Source organism: Entelurus aequoreus, linkage group LG01, assembly GCF_033978785.1.
Source record: "Entelurus aequoreus isolate RoL-2023_Sb linkage group LG01, RoL_Eaeq_v1.1, whole genome shotgun sequence".
Taxonomy (NCBI): Eukaryota; Metazoa; Chordata; class Actinopteri; order Syngnathiformes; family Syngnathidae; genus Entelurus; species Entelurus aequoreus.
In genome coordinates this window covers 67,952,256-67,970,947 of record NC_084731.1, presented here as the reverse complement: position 1 = coordinate 67,970,947, position 18,692 = coordinate 67,952,256, and the positions used below count along the sequence as shown (strand labels likewise).

The 18,692-nt window shown below is 41.5% G+C and overlaps 2 protein-coding genes across 6 annotated transcripts in view; one reads left to right on the top strand and one right to left on the bottom strand.

Annotated features, from left to right (window-relative positions):
• Positions 1-234: 234 nt before the first annotated feature.
• Positions 235-18,692, bottom strand: part of htr6 (5-hydroxytryptamine (serotonin) receptor 6) — a 61,506-nt gene continuing 43,048 nt past the window's right edge. The window contains exon 3 of the mRNA XM_062043869.1: positions 235-2,864. Coding sequence (XP_061899853.1) covers positions 2,532-2,864 — 333 coding nt within the window. The 3' untranslated portion in view covers positions 235-2,531. The remainder of the gene's footprint in view (positions 2,865-18,692) is intronic.
• Positions 10,578-13,690, top strand: LOC133656142 (uncharacterized). 5 transcript variants are annotated; one of them, XM_062057027.1, is made up of 7 exons: positions 10,578-10,811; positions 11,804-11,890; positions 11,981-12,101; positions 12,851-13,053; positions 13,152-13,311; positions 13,437-13,543; positions 13,636-13,690. In XM_062057027.1, exons 1-7 carry the CDS (start codon positions 10,710-10,712, stop codon positions 13,651-13,653), a joined length of 798 nt encoding a protein of 265 aa, XP_061913011.1. In that variant the 5' UTR covers positions 10,578-10,709; the 3' UTR covers positions 13,654-13,690. The 5 variants fall into 5 exon arrangements, with proteins under 5 accessions (XP_061913011.1, XP_061913042.1, XP_061913033.1 ...); XM_062057049.1 differs by lacking the exons at positions 13,437-13,543; positions 13,636-13,690 and adding exons at positions 12,195-12,329; positions 12,416-12,702 and having other exon boundaries at positions 10,580-10,811; positions 12,851-13,307; XM_062057042.1 differs by lacking the exons at positions 13,437-13,543; positions 13,636-13,690 and adding exons at positions 12,195-12,329; positions 12,416-12,747 and having other exon boundaries at positions 10,582-10,811; positions 12,851-13,307.

Below are 18,692 nucleotides of genomic sequence, written 5' to 3'. Positions count from 1 at the left end.
GTATTTTTCTCCCTGACAAGAAAAACTTTAAAAACACAGGTCGTCTTATACAGTATATTATATATATAATAATTATATATATATATATATATATATATATATATATATATATATATATATATATATATATATATATATATATATATATATATATATATATATATATATATATATATATATATATATATATATATATATATATATATATATATATATGTTTCCCCTTGAAAAAAAAGTATTAAATAAAGAAAAGACAGTAGGTCTTATATTCGTAGTTAATTTATGTTTAAACTGCACATGACGTGTTGACTTTAACATAGCACAGTTTTTTCTTCCCTGGAAAATAAGTCTCAGTAAGACAGTTTGTCTTATATTCGGGGCTAATTTATGATTAAGGTGTAAAATGTACATGCTGCCTTGACCCAAAAATAGAATTAGATTTTTCTCCCCAAGAAGAAAAACCTCAAAACACAGGTGGTCTTGTATTCGGGAAGAATTTGTGTTTTAAGTTTAAACTGCACATGTCATGTTCAGCCGAATGTAAGACGGTAATTTTTCCTTGTGAAAAAAATTATTCTTTTAAAATAAGACAGTACGTCTTATATTTGTTGTTAATTTATGTTTATGTTTAAACTGCACATGACTTGTTGACTCTAACACAGCACAGTTTTTTTATTCCCTGGGAAAAAAGTCTCAGTAAGAGAGTTCAGGGCTAATTTCTGTTTGAGGTAAACTGTATATGTTGCGTTGACCCGAATATATATCGGTATTTTTCTCCCCTCAAAGAAACATTTAAAAAAGAGAAGTCGTCTCATATTCAGGAATAATTTGTGTTTTAGGTGTGTACATCTTTACATGTTGTGTTGAACCAAATGTAAGTCAGTATTTTTGCCCTTTGGGAAAAGCATTAAAAAAATAAAAGACAGGAAGTTGCGTTGACCTGAATATAGGACGGTATTTTTCTCCCCTAGAAAAAAAGTTGCAAAAAGTTTTATATTCGGGGCTGATTTATGTTTTAAGTTTTAACTGTATATGGTGTGATGACAAACATATAAGACCGTATTTTTCCCCCTTGAAAAGAAGCCTAATAATTTATGTTTTCAGTGTAAACTGTACATATTGCATTGATCCAAATATAGGACGCTATTACTATCCTCCAAAAGAAAAGTCTGAAAAATACAGGTCGTCTTATATGCGAAGCTAATTTATTTGTTAGATTTAAACTGTATATGTCATGTTGAGATGAATGTAAGATGGTACGTTTTCCCATTGAAATTTTTTTTGTTTTTTAAAACAGACAATAGGTCCTATATTTGGGGCTAATGCATGTTTTAGGTGTAAACGGTACAAGTCATGTTGAGCTAAATGTCAGACGGTATTTCCCCCCTTACAAAAAAGTATTTAAAAAAAAGACAGGATACTGTACATGTTGCGTTGACCCAAATATAGGACGGTATTTTTCTCCCCCAGTAGAAAACTCTCAAAAAGACAGGTTGTTTTATATTTGGGGTTAATTAAAAAATAAATAAAGGAGGTCCTATATTTGGGGCTAATTTATGTTTTAGGTGAAAACTGTACATTGTCGCGTTGACCTGAATGTAGGACAGTATTTTTCGCCCTTAAAAGTCTCAAAAAGACAGGTCGTCTTATATCCGGGGCTGATTTATGTTTTAGGTTTAAACTGTACATGGCATGTTGAGCCGAATATTAGACAGTATTTTTCGTCTTTGTAAAAAAGTTTTTGTTTTTTTGTTTTGTTTCAAAAGACAGGACATTCTATATTTGAAGTTCATTTATGTTGAAACTGCACATGACGTGTCGACTCAAACATAGCACAGTTTTTTGGTCCCCTGGAAAAAAGTCTCAATAAGACAGGTAGTCTTATATTCGGGGATTAATTTGTGTTCATTTTTAAACGGCACTTGTGTTGACTAACAAAGCACGGTATTTTTCTTCCCTGGGATAAAGCCTCATAAAGACAGATCGTATTATACTTAGGGCTAATTTAGGGCTTAGCTTTATACTGTACATGGTATGTTGAGCCAACTATAAGATAAAAGTTAAAAAAAAGGCAGGTTATATTTTACTCGGGCTAATTTATGTTTTAGGTTAAAACTTTCATTTTAACCAAATATAAGACACCATTTTCCCCGTAAAATAAAGTCTAAAAAAGATAAGGACGTTTTATATTTGAGGATAGTTTATGTTTTGTATATGGCGTGTTGAGCTGATTATGCTACTAATTGTTTTCCTCCTTGGGGAAAAAAGACTGGACGTCTTATATTTGGGGCAAATTAGTTTTAAATGTAGACTGTATTTGGCATGTTGGGCCAAATATAAGACTGCATAGAAAAAAAGTTTTTAAAAAGACAGGTTGTCGTATATGTGGGAGTGTAGCCATGATTAGATGAAAGCCAAAGTGAGGCGGAGCTTTTCTTAGCGTCACTCACAGTCGTTGACATCATCACATGAACAGTTTTCATCTGTGGTACACCATTTTGACCGCACTCCCCGTCTTAGACTGAATCCGCTCAGTCCGGCGTGACCACCTGATTGGGCAGGAGATGCGGCAGTTCGGCGTCCAGCAGGTTGACGGCGTCGGTGGCGGTGGCGGGCGGCGGGGGCGTGGTGGTGTCAGGGGATGAGGGCTGGGTGCCTGAGTTGCGCAGGGACAGGGAGAGCGCTGGCGAGAGCTGCCTGGGCGAGCGCCAGGACGAGGACGAGGAGCAGGGCAGCAGCTTCCCGAGCGCTCGCTTGAAGTCCCTCATGAAGAGCGGGTAGATGATGGGGTTGATGGTGCTGTTGCAGTAGCCCAGCCACGTGATGGCATCAAACAGGGCCAGGGGCACGCACTCGCACACTGCCTGGAGGGACACATTACAACCTTTATAACCGGGGACATGTATATATATATATATGTATATGTATATATATATCTATCTACAGTCGTGGTCAAAAGTTTACATACACTGAAGGACATAATGTTGAGTTTCCAATAATTTCGGCAACTGTTATTTTTTTGTGATAGAGTGATTAAACATACTTGTTTATCACAAAAAACATTAAGTTTGGTTCTTTTATGAATTTATTATGGATCTACTGAAAATGTGACCAAATCTGCTAGGTCAAAAGTATACATTCAGCAACATACATTATCAATTATGGTGATGTAGAAAAGTTACAATCAAATCAATTTAGCTTCATGGCATGGCCTCTTAACTTCATGTGAGGGATTATGATTGACGACACCTGTTGACTTCTCTGAGCCCATTTAAATAGGGCTCATGTGATGCAGTCTTCAGACTCGGTTACAAACGCGACAATGGGAAAGTCAAAGGAACTCGGCACAGATCTGAAAAAACAAATCATTGACTTGAATAAGTCAGGAAAGTCACTTGAAGTCATTTCAAAGCAGCTTAAGGTCCCAAAAGCAACTGTGCAGACAATTATACTTAAGTATAAAGTGCATGGCACAGTTTTGTCACTGCCACGATCCGGAAGAAAACGCAAGCTATCACCTGCTGCTGAGAGAAAATTGGTCAGGATGATCAAAGTCAACAGAGAACCACCAAAAAGCAGGTCTGCAACGAATTGGAAGCTGCTGGAACACAGGTGTCAGTGTCCACAGTCAAGCGTGTTTTGCATCGCCATGGACTGAGAGGCTATCATGCAAGAAGGAAGCCCTTGCTCCAGAAGCCACACCTTAAGGCTCATCTAAAGTTTGCTGCTGATCACATGGACAAAGATAAGACCTTCTGGAGGAAAGTTCTGTGGTCAGATGAAACAAAAATGTTGCTATTTGGCCACAATACCCAGCATAATTTTTGGAGGAGAAAAGGTGAGGCCTTTAATCCCAGGAACACCAAACCTACTGTCAAGCATGGTGGTGGTAGTATTATGCTCAGGGCCTGTTTTTCTGCCAATGGAACTGGTGCTTTACAGAGAGTAAATGGGACAATGAAAAAAGAGGATTACCTCCAAATTCTTCAGGACAACCTAAAATCATCAGCCCAAAGTTTGGGTCTTGGGCGCAGTTGGGTATTCCAACAAGACAATGACCCCAAACACACCTCAAAAGTGGTAAAGGAATGGCTAAATCAGGCTAGAACTAAGGTTTTAGAATGGCCTTCCCAAAGTCCTGACTTAAACCTCATTGAGAACATGTGGACAATCCTGAAGAAACAAGTCCATGTTAGAAAACCAACAAATTTAGCTGAACTGCACCAATTTTGTCAAGAGAAGTGGTCAAAAATTCAAGCAGAATCTTGCCAGAAGCTTGTGGATGGCTACCAAAAGTGCCTTATTGCAGTGAAACTTGCCAAGGGACATGTAACCAAATATTATCATCGCTGTATGTATACTTTTGACCCAGCAGATTTGGTCACATTTTCAGTAGACCCATAATAAATTCATAAAAGAACCAAACTTCATGAATGTTTTTTGTGAACAACAAGTATGTGCTCCAATCACTCTATCACAACATAAAAAAGAGTTGTAGAAATTATTGGAAATTCAAGACAGCCATGACATTATGTTATTTACGAGTGTATGTACACTTTTAACCATGACTGTGTATATATATATATATATATATATATATATATATATATATATATATATATATATATATATATATATATATATATATATATATATATATATAAAATGTGTATGTATGTATGTATGTATATACAAACCCCGTTTCCATATGAGTTGGGAAATTGTGTTAGATGTAAATATAAACGGAATACAATGATTTGCAAATCCTTTTTAACCCATATTCAGTTGAATATGCTACAAAGACAACATATTTGATGTTCAAACTGATAAACATTTTTTTTGTTGCAAATAATCATTAACTTTAGAATTTGATGCCAGCAACATGTGACAAAGAAGTTGGGAAAGGTGGCAATAAATACTGATAAAGTTGAGGAATGCTCATCAAACACTTATTTGGAACATCCCACAGGTGAACAGGCTAATTGGGAACAGGTGGGTGCCATGATTGGGTATAAAAGTAGATTCCATGAAATGCTCAGTCATTCACAAACAAGGATGGGGCGAGGGTTACCACTTTGTCAACAAATGTGTGAGCAAATTGTTGAACAGTTTAAGAAAAACCTTTCTCAACCAGCTATTGCAAGGAATTTAGGGATTTCACCATCTACGGTCCGTAATATCATCAAAGGGTTCAGAGAATCTGGAGAAATCACTGCACGTAAGCAGCTAAGCCTGTTACCTTCGATCCCTCAGGCTGTACTGCATCAACAAGCGACATCAGTGTGTAAAGGATATCACCACATGGGCTCAGGAACACTTCAGAAACCCACTGTCAGTAACTACAGTTGGTCGCTACATCTGTAAGTGCAAGTTAAAACTCTCCTATGCACGGCGAAAACCGTTTATCAACAACACCCAGAAACGCCGTCGGCTTTGCTGGGCCTGAGCTCATCTAAGATGGACCGATACACAGTGTTGTTTTCGTCAATGATGACGATGACAAAATCATTCGTTGACGCCACTTTTTTTCATGACGCTAACGAGACGGTGACGAGATAAACATGTCTCTCTGATGACGAAAACATGACGAGACGTGTGTGAGTTTTCGTTGACGAGACGAGAACGGACGAAAATGTTAGTGGGTAAACTGTCAGACGTTTAAAATGCAGGACATTTCTGTTTATTGTGTGTGTCAATTAAAACCTACAGCAGGTTGCTGCATTCTATCCTTGTTTGGTCACGCCCACCAACTGGCGTCAGACTGTTACTCATCAGGCAATGGACCATGATGGCGGCGGCAATTTCAAGACAGGGGCTCGGTGGTCGCAAACGGAGAGACGACTTATGGGTGCATTTTAAATATAACCCAGCAGAAAACAAAACAGAGTGCATTGTCAAGGAAGACGGTGACAAATGTGGCCACAAAATAAGTGGAAAGAATACGACCAACCTCAAGCGGCACCTTAAGGCTCGCCACAACGATATTTTTTCGAAGGTAAGTTACAAATGCTGTTAACATAATCGATAAATGTCATAGTAAACTAATACATTAGTACGTTTTCCACATACTCCTGGCGCAAATGGGCTGCTAACTTCAGGTTAAAGTTAGCTTTTGTTACGCTAACGTCAATTCATTATGTGTGTGTTACTTTAGCAGCATGTTTACATTCAGTGACGGTGTGGTTATCTCTTTGTGAGTACGTTCTGTCAGCACGTAACTTGATATGTTAAACAGGTCCAGTTACTGTTATACGTAGAGTCTGCTAGCTTTAGCCTAAAAGCCACAAGTGATGTTGTGCAGCCCCAACCAGGACCTGTGCGTTTACGTTTACAGTAAAGTTGGGGCACGCACACGCGCACACACACACACACAACAGTACAGAATGAAAGATCAGAAAGCTTTAGTACAGGGTCAGTTAATAAGCTATGTATTTTTGTTCTGCTTGTTTGATAGTTAAGACCATACTATTTTCTTAACACGGTAGTATTTTGAGTATTTTTATGGTATACATTTGATTGTTTTGTATTCACCTGTAAATCTTTACAGGAGGTGTACGTTGTATACAGAGATTGTCATGATCCATGGTCCGGATCATGTTTTGTTTAGTTATGCTGTTAGTTTTGGACTTCCTTAGTTCCTGGTTTCACTTCCTGGTTTTGTTTTGTTTCCATGGTTACTCATTAGTTTCACCTGTTCCACGTTTGGACTCACACACACCTGTCTCACGTTTTCACATTTTGAGTCACGTACCTGCTGTCACTATTATTTAAGCTCCCAGTCGCCAGGCTGTCTTCCTGGCAACATCACCTTCTCTTCACTAGATAACTTTTACCCATGCTTCCATAGTTCCTGCTGAACTTTCCATGTCAAGTAAGTTTTTGTTTATTGTTCATAGTTTTGTGCCCACGTGCATGTCTTTTGTTTCATAGTCTAGTTTTGTATTTCCGCCTATTTGCGCACCTTTTGTTTTCATAGTCTTTTTACCTCCGCTGTGAGCGCCTTTTGTTTATAACTTTTTGAGCTTTGTTAGTGTAAAATAAAATCATGTCCTTACCTCCACGCCATATCCGCTTCAGTTCATTTGCACCACGGGAGAACAAATCACGCCAAAGACCCAGTCCTGACAGATGTTGCCAGCAAAAAAGTTGTCCCGCAAAATTGGACGAGGGAGCGTGGGAAGTCCTGCGCGCTATGGAGGCGGAAACACTTCGCCATTCCCCCATGGAGCGCAAGGATCTCATGTGGGGTCCGACCGGCAAACTGGTGCCGATCAGCTCCGTTTGGCCCGGGGACGTTGGCGCGCCATCCCTGTCCCGGAAGCGCCGCGCCAGACAGAGGACGTCAGGGAAGGTGAGCGGACAGCACGCGGCGCTCCCGCAAGCTCCTCCCCCTCTGGGCGGAAATGGGCCGCAGCCTGCCCGGCTTACCCAGGATGACATCACAGACCAGGATTTTTTTTTCAAGACTTTTTCTTTTGATCACTCACCTCCAGCAAAAGACTGTAAAAACATTATAAGACATTATCAGGACATGTTTTTACAAATTAGATCCTGTCAGTCACAGTCACCCAGTTTTCATGCCCCGCCCCCCAGAACTCAAGCCACGCCCAAGTCACACAATTAGTTTTTTTCACCCACTCAATCCCAGGAAGAAAGACTTTTTGGACAGTTTGGAGGGGAAGATTCTGCCCCCCTCCTGACCTCCCTCCACCCACCCCAAAAGACGGTTCCAGACCGCGGGGAGCGCGTCTGGGATCCGGTACTTGAGGGGGGGGCTAGGGCTGGGAACTGTTCAGGTGGGGTGGGTCAGCATCGCCATGCCAAGCCACAGCCACCAGCACGGCCGCCACCACCAGTCTTTCGACCTGCTAAGCCACAGCCTCCAGCTAGGCCACCTCCACCAGCTCCACGCCAAGCGCCACCAGTCGCAGCTCCACGCCAAGCGCCACCAGTCGCAGCTCCACGCCAAACGCCACCCGTCGCAGCTCCACGCCAAGTTCCGCTACCTGCTCCACGCCGCCAAGTGCCGCCAGTCGCAGCTTCACGACGCCAAGTGCCGCCAGTCGCAGCTTCACGACGCCAAGTGCCGCCAGTCGCAGCTCCACGACGCCAAGTGCCGCCAGTCGCAGCTCCACGACGCCTAGTGGCGCCAGTCGCAGCTCCACGACGCCAAGTGCCGCCAGTCGCAGCTCCACAATGCCAAGTGCCGCCAGTCGCAGCTCCACGACGCCAAGTGCCGCCAGTCGCAGCTCCACGACGCCAAGTGCCGCCAGTCGCAGCCCCAAGCCAAGACCAAGCACCCCCAAGCCAAGACCAAGACCCACGCCAAGACCAAGACCAAGACCCACGCCAAGACCAAGACCAAGACCCCCCACGTCAAGACCAAGACCAAGACTCCCGCCAAGACCAAGACCAAGACCCTCGCCAAGACCCACCAAGCCAAGACTCAAGCCAAGACCCACCAAGCCAGGACTCAAGCCAAGACCCTGACCCAAGCCAAGACCCTCCAATCCGCCAAGAACCACGCCGCCAAGTACCGCCATGCCAAGACCCCCCAAGCCGCCAAGAACCACGCCGCCGAGACCCAAGCCATGACCCTTCAAGCCGCCATGACCCAAGCCAAGAACCACCATGCCAAGACCAGGACCCCCCATGCCAAGACCAGGACCCCCCATGCCAAGACCAGGACCCGCGCCAAGCTTCGCCGCCTGACGCCCCAGGCCAAGCTTCTCCGCCTGCTTCGTCGGCTGCACCCACGCCTGCGTCATGTGCTGCTACCACGACGACAACGCGCCTGCCTTCTCGTCGGCCACGGATATGGCCGCTACCTGGTCGTCCGCCACGCCAAGTGCGCCGATCTCCTCGTCGGCCACGGATGTGGCCCTTCCCGGGTCGCCCACCTCGTCAGGTACAGCGGCGGTCTACGCGTCGCCGGCACCTGATTCTTCCCCGGTGGATTCTGGGACACGTGGTCTGGCGACCCACCGCCATGTCCCCCTCCCACCCTCCCGTGACTCTTGTTCATTTTTTCTGGTTTTGGACATCTGGTATCTGTCCTTGAGGAGGGGGTTCTGTCATGATCCATGGTCCGGATCATGTTTTGTTTAGTTATGCTGTTAGTTTTGGACTTCCTTAGTTCCTGGTTTCACTTCCTGGTTTTGTTTTGTTTCCATGGTTACTCATTAGTTTCACCTGATCCACGTTTGGACTCACACACACCTGTCTCACGTTTTCACATTTTGAGTCACGTACCTGCTGTCACTATTATTTAAGCTCCCAGTTGCCAGGCTGTCTTCCTGGCAACATCACCTTCTCTTCACTAGATAACTTTTACCCATGCTTCCATAGTTCCTGCTGAACTTTCCATGTCAAGTAAGTTTTTGTTTATTGTTCATAGTTTTGTGCCCACGTGCATGTCTTTTGTTTCATAGTCTAGTTTTGTATTTCCGCCTATTTGCGCACCTTTTGTTTTCATAGTCTTTTTACCTCCGCTGTGAGCGCCTTTTGTTTATAACTTTTTGAGCTTTGTTAGTGTAAAATAAAATCATGTCCTTACCTCCACGCCATATCCGCTTCAGTTCATTTGCACCACGGGAGAACAAATCACGCCAAAGACCCAGTCCTGACAGAGATAGAGTAATTGTATCCCTTCTTTGTTTTTTCCTCAACCAGATCCCAGAGACCAGAACTACTAAAGAGAAACCTGGTGGTCCAAAAAACAACAGGGCACAGTCATCTATCCCAGCAGCCTTCACCGCAGCATCCAAATATAAGTCAGACTCCCTGGAACAAGGTGCGAAAGAACAGGTGATTGCTCTTTGGATCGGACGTACTGGTCTACCTGCTTCCACAGTTGAGGATGAAGATTTCATCCTCATGATGGAGACCTTTGATAAGAGGCTTACCCTACCCAAAAGAACAAAAATAAACAACTTAGTTGACAAGATGTTTGATGATGAAAAACAAAAGTACAAAGAGAGGCTTGCCACAGCACGCAAAATAACAATTGGGCTGGACATATGGACCAAAAAAGGACTTACAGCATCATTACTGGGAATTAGTGCATGCTTTTTTTGCACTGTGGAAAACAAAGCAAAGCACATATTGTTGAGACTTGACCAGATCACCCACCCACACACTGCAGAATGTATAAAAACCAGTGTTGACCGATGCAAAGAGGACTGGGGAATACCACAACACAAAATTCTGACAGTCATAACAGATAACGGAACCCAGGTAACACCTAACGTTAACGTAACGTTCCCTTATGGTTCTCTTTTGGTTATAAGATGAGAACGTTCTAAGAACGTTCTAAGAACGTTCTTAGAACATATCAAAAAATAAAGTTTTTGATATGTTCTAAGAACGTTCTAAGAACGGTCTTAGAACATATTAAAAATATGTTTTTTTTTATATGTTCTAAGAACGTTCTTAGAACGCTCTTTGAACGTTCTCATCTATATACCAAATATAATTTGCCTGCAATGGAAACAGCAACTGTTAGGCTTTTATAAGTGTTTTTTTTCGCAAATTTACTTTTTATACAGTATTGTAGCGTTTCCCTAACTTTCTGCGAAAGTGTTGTGTTTTGTGAACAATCTGACGCCGGCTGAGTCAAGGCTTCACGCACAGTAGGTGGCGGTAATGCACACACAAGGTTGCTTGCCAACCGCCATGAAAATCAGAAGAAGGAGAAGAAGACTGCACGCATGCACAATTTAAGCTGCTCCGTGAGACAAAGAAGGACGAAGGCTAACTACTTCCAGAATCCCGATTTTAAAGCAATTTGGTGCGCCATCCATTTATCACAAGTAAGTATAGAAAGAGTGAAATACGAAGCACGTTTTTGTATAACAATTTCCAACCTACATGATTAATTTCAGACCATTTTACGGTTTTAGCGTTGTGTATAAATGCGCGCCGGCGCTAACTAGCATACATTTCTCGTGCAGGTTGGCTGTTATAAAGTTTCCAAACTGACCAAAGACCAACGAATGACTTCTAAAGAAGGGTGGATTTATTTGTAGTTTAGTTAAACAATAATTTGCCCCGTCAGTGATATGGTTTGAATGCTGCCTGAACGTTCCGAATTTGGCAGATCTAGCTGTTATTATTACAGTATTTATTCTAAAGGGAATTCTAAATTGTGCTGGTGACTGCAGAGGCATGCAGGGGTGTTTACAAGCAGATGACCACAGCTGAAGTGGATTGTGAACTTGGAGAGGTTCTGAAACTGGCCACTTTTCGAAAGGGAGGTTCAAAATTTGAGGTATGGAGAAGATAAGATATCCCAATTTTGAATTCCCATTTTATTGAAGTTCCACTGCATGTCTTTTGAATTTGCAATTATAACTACTTGCAGGAGAAGAGGAGGAATTAAGAGGGAGGACAAAAAAGGAAAAAGAAACAAGCAAAAGAACAGAGTGAGATGAGAGGTAAATGATAAAGTAATTATGCCAATGTTTTAATGTTATAGTTCCGTGTGTGCGATAATAGGGCAACCCATTTTCCTTGTTTTTTTTTTTATAGAATAAACACAATATGAAGAAGTTTCAACAGAGGGCTTATAAGCGTAGATGGGCTGCCACAACTAGGCATTTGAAGAAGCAATGCCGACAGTCAACTTTAGAATTAGAGAGTGATGATAGCGAGCAAGAGAATGACACGACATCAACTCCAGAAACAGTGACAAAGTACATGGATGCTGTGTGTAGACTAAGAATAACTGACTAACTGTATCAGGATTCATAAATAACTCTTTGATGCAGTATTGAAATGGTAATATTATCTGATTGTTTTCCAGATGGCTCCTTCTTTTGTGGTCGTTGAGTTCCTTGGTGAACATTCAGTCGCTGTTGTCCCAACCAAATGGACAGAAGATGATGGAAAGGTTATTACTTTTTCTGAAAAGTACTGTGCATAGGCATAATATTGTAGCTTATTATTATTATGTCATTCATCATGATTATTTTATCTTCAGAATACCTTCTGCTATTGGCCAAGGCCAAATCCTACCCACTCCAGAATCCGGAAAGCTGAGATTCCTGACAAACAATTCTGGGAGAGGCTGCCAATTCGGGTTTTCAGGAAAACATTGACTGGTAAGGGAATATTGTCTAAGTCATATCATGTATATTTTAAACAACATAAGTTAAATTCATCTTGAGTCATCGGCATACTTTGAAATTTTGCAGAAGACTTTGACAAGGCCCTTCAATACGAAAAACAAGCTAAAATGTTTTCGAGCCCAGAAGAAGTGTTAACCAAACGGAGCCACATCACCCCTGAACGCTATAGAAACGATGAGGAAGATGTGTTTGATGCTGACGGTATAGTCACTTTTCAAAGACTGTTTACTTACAATACTCAAATACTACTTAGTGGTGCATACATTTTTTTGTCTTCAATGGTTTAGATGAAGAGGAAATTCGGCCAAAAAAGAAGTGCAGAAAAGAGAAAACACAGATCTTCGTCCAGGCACCCCCACTGCCAGAGCTCCCAACCTTTAACTTTCCAATCTCCAGCGAGTACCAGACCACTTCAGCCAGTACCAGCCAATACCAGACCACTCCAAGGCATCCAGGCCGACCTCACAGCCCAGCGAGAAGCAGCACTTCCAGGCTCAGTCCAGACAGGAATGCATCCAGCTCAAGCCAGTACCAGACCGCTCAAGCCAGTACCAGACCACTCCAGCCAGTACGAGTCAGTACCAGACCGCTCCAAGAAGCAGCAGGAATGCCCTTGACAGTGAATGTTAGTTGGCTATTTAACTGTTGACAGGTGGTGTTAAACAGGCTGTTACAACGGGCAGTAATACGAATTACCTCTTTGACTTTTGTTGTCTTTGCAGTTTTCCAGTTGAACATGAAAGTTCAAAATATACTTGAGAACCAGGGAGAAATTATGCGCATGCTGAGAGGGCTGGCAGCACAGTCTGTGGGGCCAGAATCTGTGGATGTTCAAGATCTCATAGATCAGCCTTTCGAGACTCTTGAGCAGCTGAAGGCCTTCTGTGAACGGCTCGACACTGATCTTCTGCTCAGAAAGCAGCTGGTAATTAGTTTTAATTCCCCACTGCAAAAATATCTTGCTCAGTTATCAAAAAACAATTTCTAATCAAGTACAATATTGTTGTTTATTTATTTGTATAGGTGAAAGCTCTTACTGCTCTTGGTGGGCAGAATTTGGCAGACACGGTGAGGACAATGCTGAGGAAAATTGCCACAAACAAAGTCCTGGAGCAGCTTGGCCTCCGTGGAAAGTCAGGAAAAGTGGCGTTTGAGGACTTGCCCCTTTACAGAATAATAAATAGTAAGTGTTAATAATAGGTTTGCATCTTTGAGCATATGTTGCATGTATGCTCACAAGGTCGATCTAGCTGTTATTATTACAGTATTTATTCTAAAGGGAATTCTAAATTGTGCTGGTGATTGCAAAGGCATGCAGGGGTGTTTACAAGCAGACGACCACAGCTGAAGTGGATTGTGAGCTTGGAGAGGTCCTGAAACTGGCCACTTTTCAAAAGGGAGGTTCAAAATTTGAGGTACGGAGAAGAGAAGATATCCCAATTTTGAATTCCATTTTATTGAAGTTCCACTGCATGTCTTTTGAATTTGCAATTATAACTACTTGCAGGAAAAGAGGAGGAATTAAGAGGGAGGACAAAAAAGGAAAAACAAACAAGCAAAAGAACAGAGAGGTAAATGATAAAGTAATTATGCCAATGTTTTAATTCAATTCAATTAATCTACATTCCAGTGCTGTCTTTGTTGTATTTGTGATAATTATTTACTTCCAGGATTTGGGTTTCCCTGCTTGGGCTGCTGCCCCCGCGACCCGACCTCGGATAAGCGGAAGAAGATGGATGGATGGATGGATCGATGGATGGATTTACTTCCAGGAAGAGAACCAAGAAGGGGCAGGATACACTGACGCGCACGACCAAGACCACTGCATTCCATTCCATTTATAAATGATAAATGGGTTATATGTCAAAGCGCAATTGACAGTATTTCCACATTCACCCATTCACACACACATTCACACACTGATGGAGGGAGCTGCCATGCAAGGCGCTACCAGCACCCATCAGGAGCAAGGGTGAAGTGTCTTGCCCAAGGACACAACGGACGTGCCTAGGATGGAAGAAGGTGGGGATTGAACCCCAGTAACCATCAACCCTCCGATTGCTGGCACGGCCACTCTACCAACTTCGCCACGCCGTCCCCATTTTTGTATTATATCACTAACAAAGAATTATTTCTGTTGAAATCACTATCACAAATAAATAATTAATTCTGTTGAAATTTCTGTTTGAGTGTTATTCCTGACAATATAGCATAAAAACAGATGTAAATAGCATGTTCCTAAACAGTTCCCTAAACGCTCTAGCCAAACGTTCTTGGCTAACGTTCTGCTAACCAAGCAAGAACTCCACAACCAAACGTTCTTTGAACGTTATAAACAAACGTTCCCAGAACAATGCCACAACGTTCTCCTAACATTCACATAACGTTCCCTTGTTACCTGGGAAGCAACATGATTGCAGCGTTCAAACCTAATGAATCAGATGCATCAGCCAGCTCCGAGGAAGAATCCGCCGAGACAAGTGACACTGAAGACTCTGAGATGGTTGAAGACCAAAGGTAAATTATTTCAGTTTGCTGTTAATTAACAATTTCAGAATGTCAGTCTCATTGAGTTATGCTAGGTCAGGGGTCGGCAACCCAAAATGTTGAAAGAGCCATATTGGACCAAAAATACAAAAACAAATCTGTCTGGAGCCGCAAAAAATTAAAAGTCATATTACATACAGATAGTGTGTCATGAGATATAAATTGAATTAAGATGACTTAAAGGAAACTAAATGAGCTCAAATATAGCTACAAATGAGGCATAATGCTGCAATATGTACATATAGCTAGCCTAAATAGCATGTTAGCATCGATTAGCTTGCAGTCATGCAGTGACCAAATATGTCTGACTAGCACTCCACACAAGTCAATAACATCAACAAAACTCACCTTTGTGCCTTCACGCACAACGTTAAAAGTTTGGTGGACAGAATGAGACAGAAAAAGAAGTGGCATAAAACACGTCCTAGAAAGTCGGAGAAAGTTATACTTGTAAACAAACTACGGTGAGTTCAAGGACCGCCAAAATTAGTAGGACAAAACGGCGCTCGCCAAATACTCGAATCAGTGAAGCATGTTTAATATAAACAGTGTGATTTGTAACTATTAGGGAGGTTTGCGTCATGTTTGTCCTCCTACGGAAACCATATTAAAACAAAATTATTTTTTTTCCTCATCTTTTTCCATTTTTCATACATTTTTAAAAAAGCTCCTGAGAGCCACTAGGGCGGCGCTAAAGAGCCGCATGCGGCTCTAGAGCCGCGGGTTGCCGACCCCTGTGCTAGGTTATAGTCACTTATAGCTATTGTTTATTGTATTGCATGGTATTGTTCATGCCAATTTTACTAAATTTCCTATATGAGATTAATAAAGTGTCTTCTTCTCTGTGTGTTTTTGTCTTATCTATCTAGGTTTGGACACAGGACTCCATGTGTTGTACACACACTGCAACTCGTGGTGAACATGGTCCAGAAAGATGCAAGTGTCAGCCGACTGCTGGGCAAAGTTAGAGCGCTTGTCAAGCTCTTCCGCAAGTCATCGGTGGCAACTGAGCGACTGCTGCAGCTGTGTCAACTAACTCTGGTCAAAGACTGCCCTACTAGATGGTCCAGCACATATCTGATGATATCCCGGCTTCTTCAGATCAAGGACTCGGTAGTTCAAGTTGCGGATGGGATGAGCTGGGACTATCTACTTCCAAGTGAGTGGCAGAGGCTGACTGCTCTAAGAGATTTACTCCTCCCCTTCACTGAGCATACCCAGATGCTCCAGAGCGACACACAGTCTTTATCCCTTGTTGTGCCTGCCCTTCTGGACCTGCAAGGTCATCTGTCTGAGTTCCCCCATGCCTAGGGTTCTAGCTTCAAGGACCTAGCTTCCCTGGCAAAGAAGGTGAAGGCAAACATGGACAAGCGGTTCAGTTGCTTTCTTGATCACACAGACTCTAAGTTTTCGCCGCTCGCTGCTGCTGCATGCTTTCTCGACCCAACAGTTTCAGAAGCACTCCTTGAAAATGATGATGAGCAAATTACAGCGCTTCTGGAAAAAGCAGAAGAGTACATTGCTCATTTGGTGCTACCAGTTGTACGGGAAGAGGAGGTTGAACATGAGGAGCCAGAGGAGGAAGAAAAGGAAGAAAGACCACAAAGAAACCGGCCCAGATTCAAATTCTTGTCAAAAGCAAGCCGGCCATCCAGGTCTAGCTGCTCAAAGCCATGTGTCAAGGAGGAAATGAAGAAATTCAAGGAGCAGCTGTCACAGCCTACAAACGAAGAGAGTGAGACTGCCCTTGAATTTTGGGTTGCACAGGGAGATTCTGTTTACCCAAGCCTAAAACCTATCGCCTTAGATCTTGTGGCCATGCCAGCATCTCAAGCATTTGCTGAGAGAGTGTTTAGCATAACAGGTGACCTCACTCGTGGCCGTCGAAACAGAGCAAGAGCCATTTTAGAGCGAAGCGCTTTTCTGAAACTAAATCGAGGTCAGTAGGCTAATTTTGCTAACAGCAAGTTGTTACTATTATTAGCACAGATACAGATATGTGATTGTGATATTAAGTTTGTTCTTGTTATGAGACAGGCCCTCCTCTAATTCATATTAAACACTGTGACTGTTGTTGTTGTTTTTATTTATTGAATTTACTAGTGTTTACAGTATTTACAGGGTGGTCTATTTTGTTCCAAAATCTTAAGAACATGTTTGTTTCATACTCTCAAGTATGTACAGTATAACTCTCTGGTATAACTTACAACCTACCTCACTGTACCTCAGGAATTAATTATTTTATTACATGGTTTGCACAAATTAAAGAGTGGTGTTGTAGGATATCTGTTGTAATTGCACTGACAGACAGGGCCAAGTTGAGCATATGTGTTCCTCATCCATCACTCATATTTTGGGCATGTTTATGTTCATTGTACTTTAACAAATTCTGAGAAAGCCACAATTGCTGAAGTAGAATGTTTTTGTTTTTTGGCTTTTTTGGAGTAATGAACTGTTACCACTTTATCTGTGTGTAATACACAATCCTTGGATCAGAAATTTGCTGTTGGGTGGAAACCTTATATGTCTAAAACCATTCTTTTATTGTTATTATTTGTGAAAATAGCAGATCTGCAAGCTTACAATGGGTTGAACTTATAGATCTGCAGCTATTTTCACAACTTATGTGTGACACTGCCCAACAGCAATCTCCAATACTTATTGACCTAAATTAATTTGTTAAAAGACTATACTTATATACTTATACAATACTTTTTAATTCTTTTTTTTTGGACTAAAACTAGACTAAAACCTTTTTGACTTTTCATCGACTAAAACTAGACTAAAACCCTTTTGAGTTTTCGTCGACTAAAACTGGACTAAAACTATCACATATAAAAGTGACTAAAATGTGACTAAAACTAATAAGCATTTTAGTCCAAAAGACTAAGACTAAGACTAAATGTAAGATGGTTGTCAAAAACAACACTGCTGATACAAAGTGGAAAAGTGTTCTGTGGTCTGACGAGTCCCCATTTAAAATTATTTTTGGAAACTGTGGACGTCGTGTCCTCTGGACCAAAGAGGAAAAGAACCATCTGGATTGTTATAGGCGCAAAGTGTAAAATCCAGCATCTGTGATGGTATGGGGGTGTATTAGTGCCCAAGACATGGGTAACTTACACATCTGTGAAGGCGCCATTAATGTTGAAAGGTACATACAGGTTTTGGAGCAACATATGTTGCCATCCAAGCAACGTTACCATGGACGCCCCTGCTTATTTCAGCAAGACAATGCCAAGCCACGTGTTACATCAACGTGGCTTCATAGTAAAAGAGTGCGGGTACTAGACTGGCCTGCCTGTAATCCAGACCTGTCTTCCATTGAAAATGTGTGGTGCATTATGAAGCCTAAAATACCACAACGGAGACCCCCGGACTGTTGAACAACTTAAGCTGTACATCAAGCAAGAATGGGAAAGAATTCCACCTGAGAAGCTTAAAAAATGTGTCTCCTTAGTTCCCAAACGTTTACTGAGTGTTGTTAAAAGGAAAGGCCATGTAACACAGTGGTGAACATGCCCTTTCCCAACTACTTTGGCACGTGTTGCAGCCATGAAATTTTAAGTTAATTATTATTTACAAAAAAAAAATCAAGTTCATGAGTTTGAACATCAAATATCTTGTCTTTGTAGTGCATTCAATTGAATATGGGTTGAAAAGGATTTGCAAATCATTGTATTCCGTTTATATTTACATCTAACACAATTTCCCAACTCATATGGAAACGGGGTTTGTATATGTATATATATATATATGTATGTATATATATGTATATATATATATACATATATGTATATATATATATATATATATATATATATATATATATATATATATATATATATATATATATATATATATATATATATATATGTAATAAATACATCAGTGACGTGCAGTCAGGGGAGGCAGCGGAGGCTGGGCCTCACGTGCCATAATGGAAAGAAAAAAAATGTAAAAAGAAAAAAAATTAATTACATTGTTATATGTATCCAGTGATTATACTATAAAGTT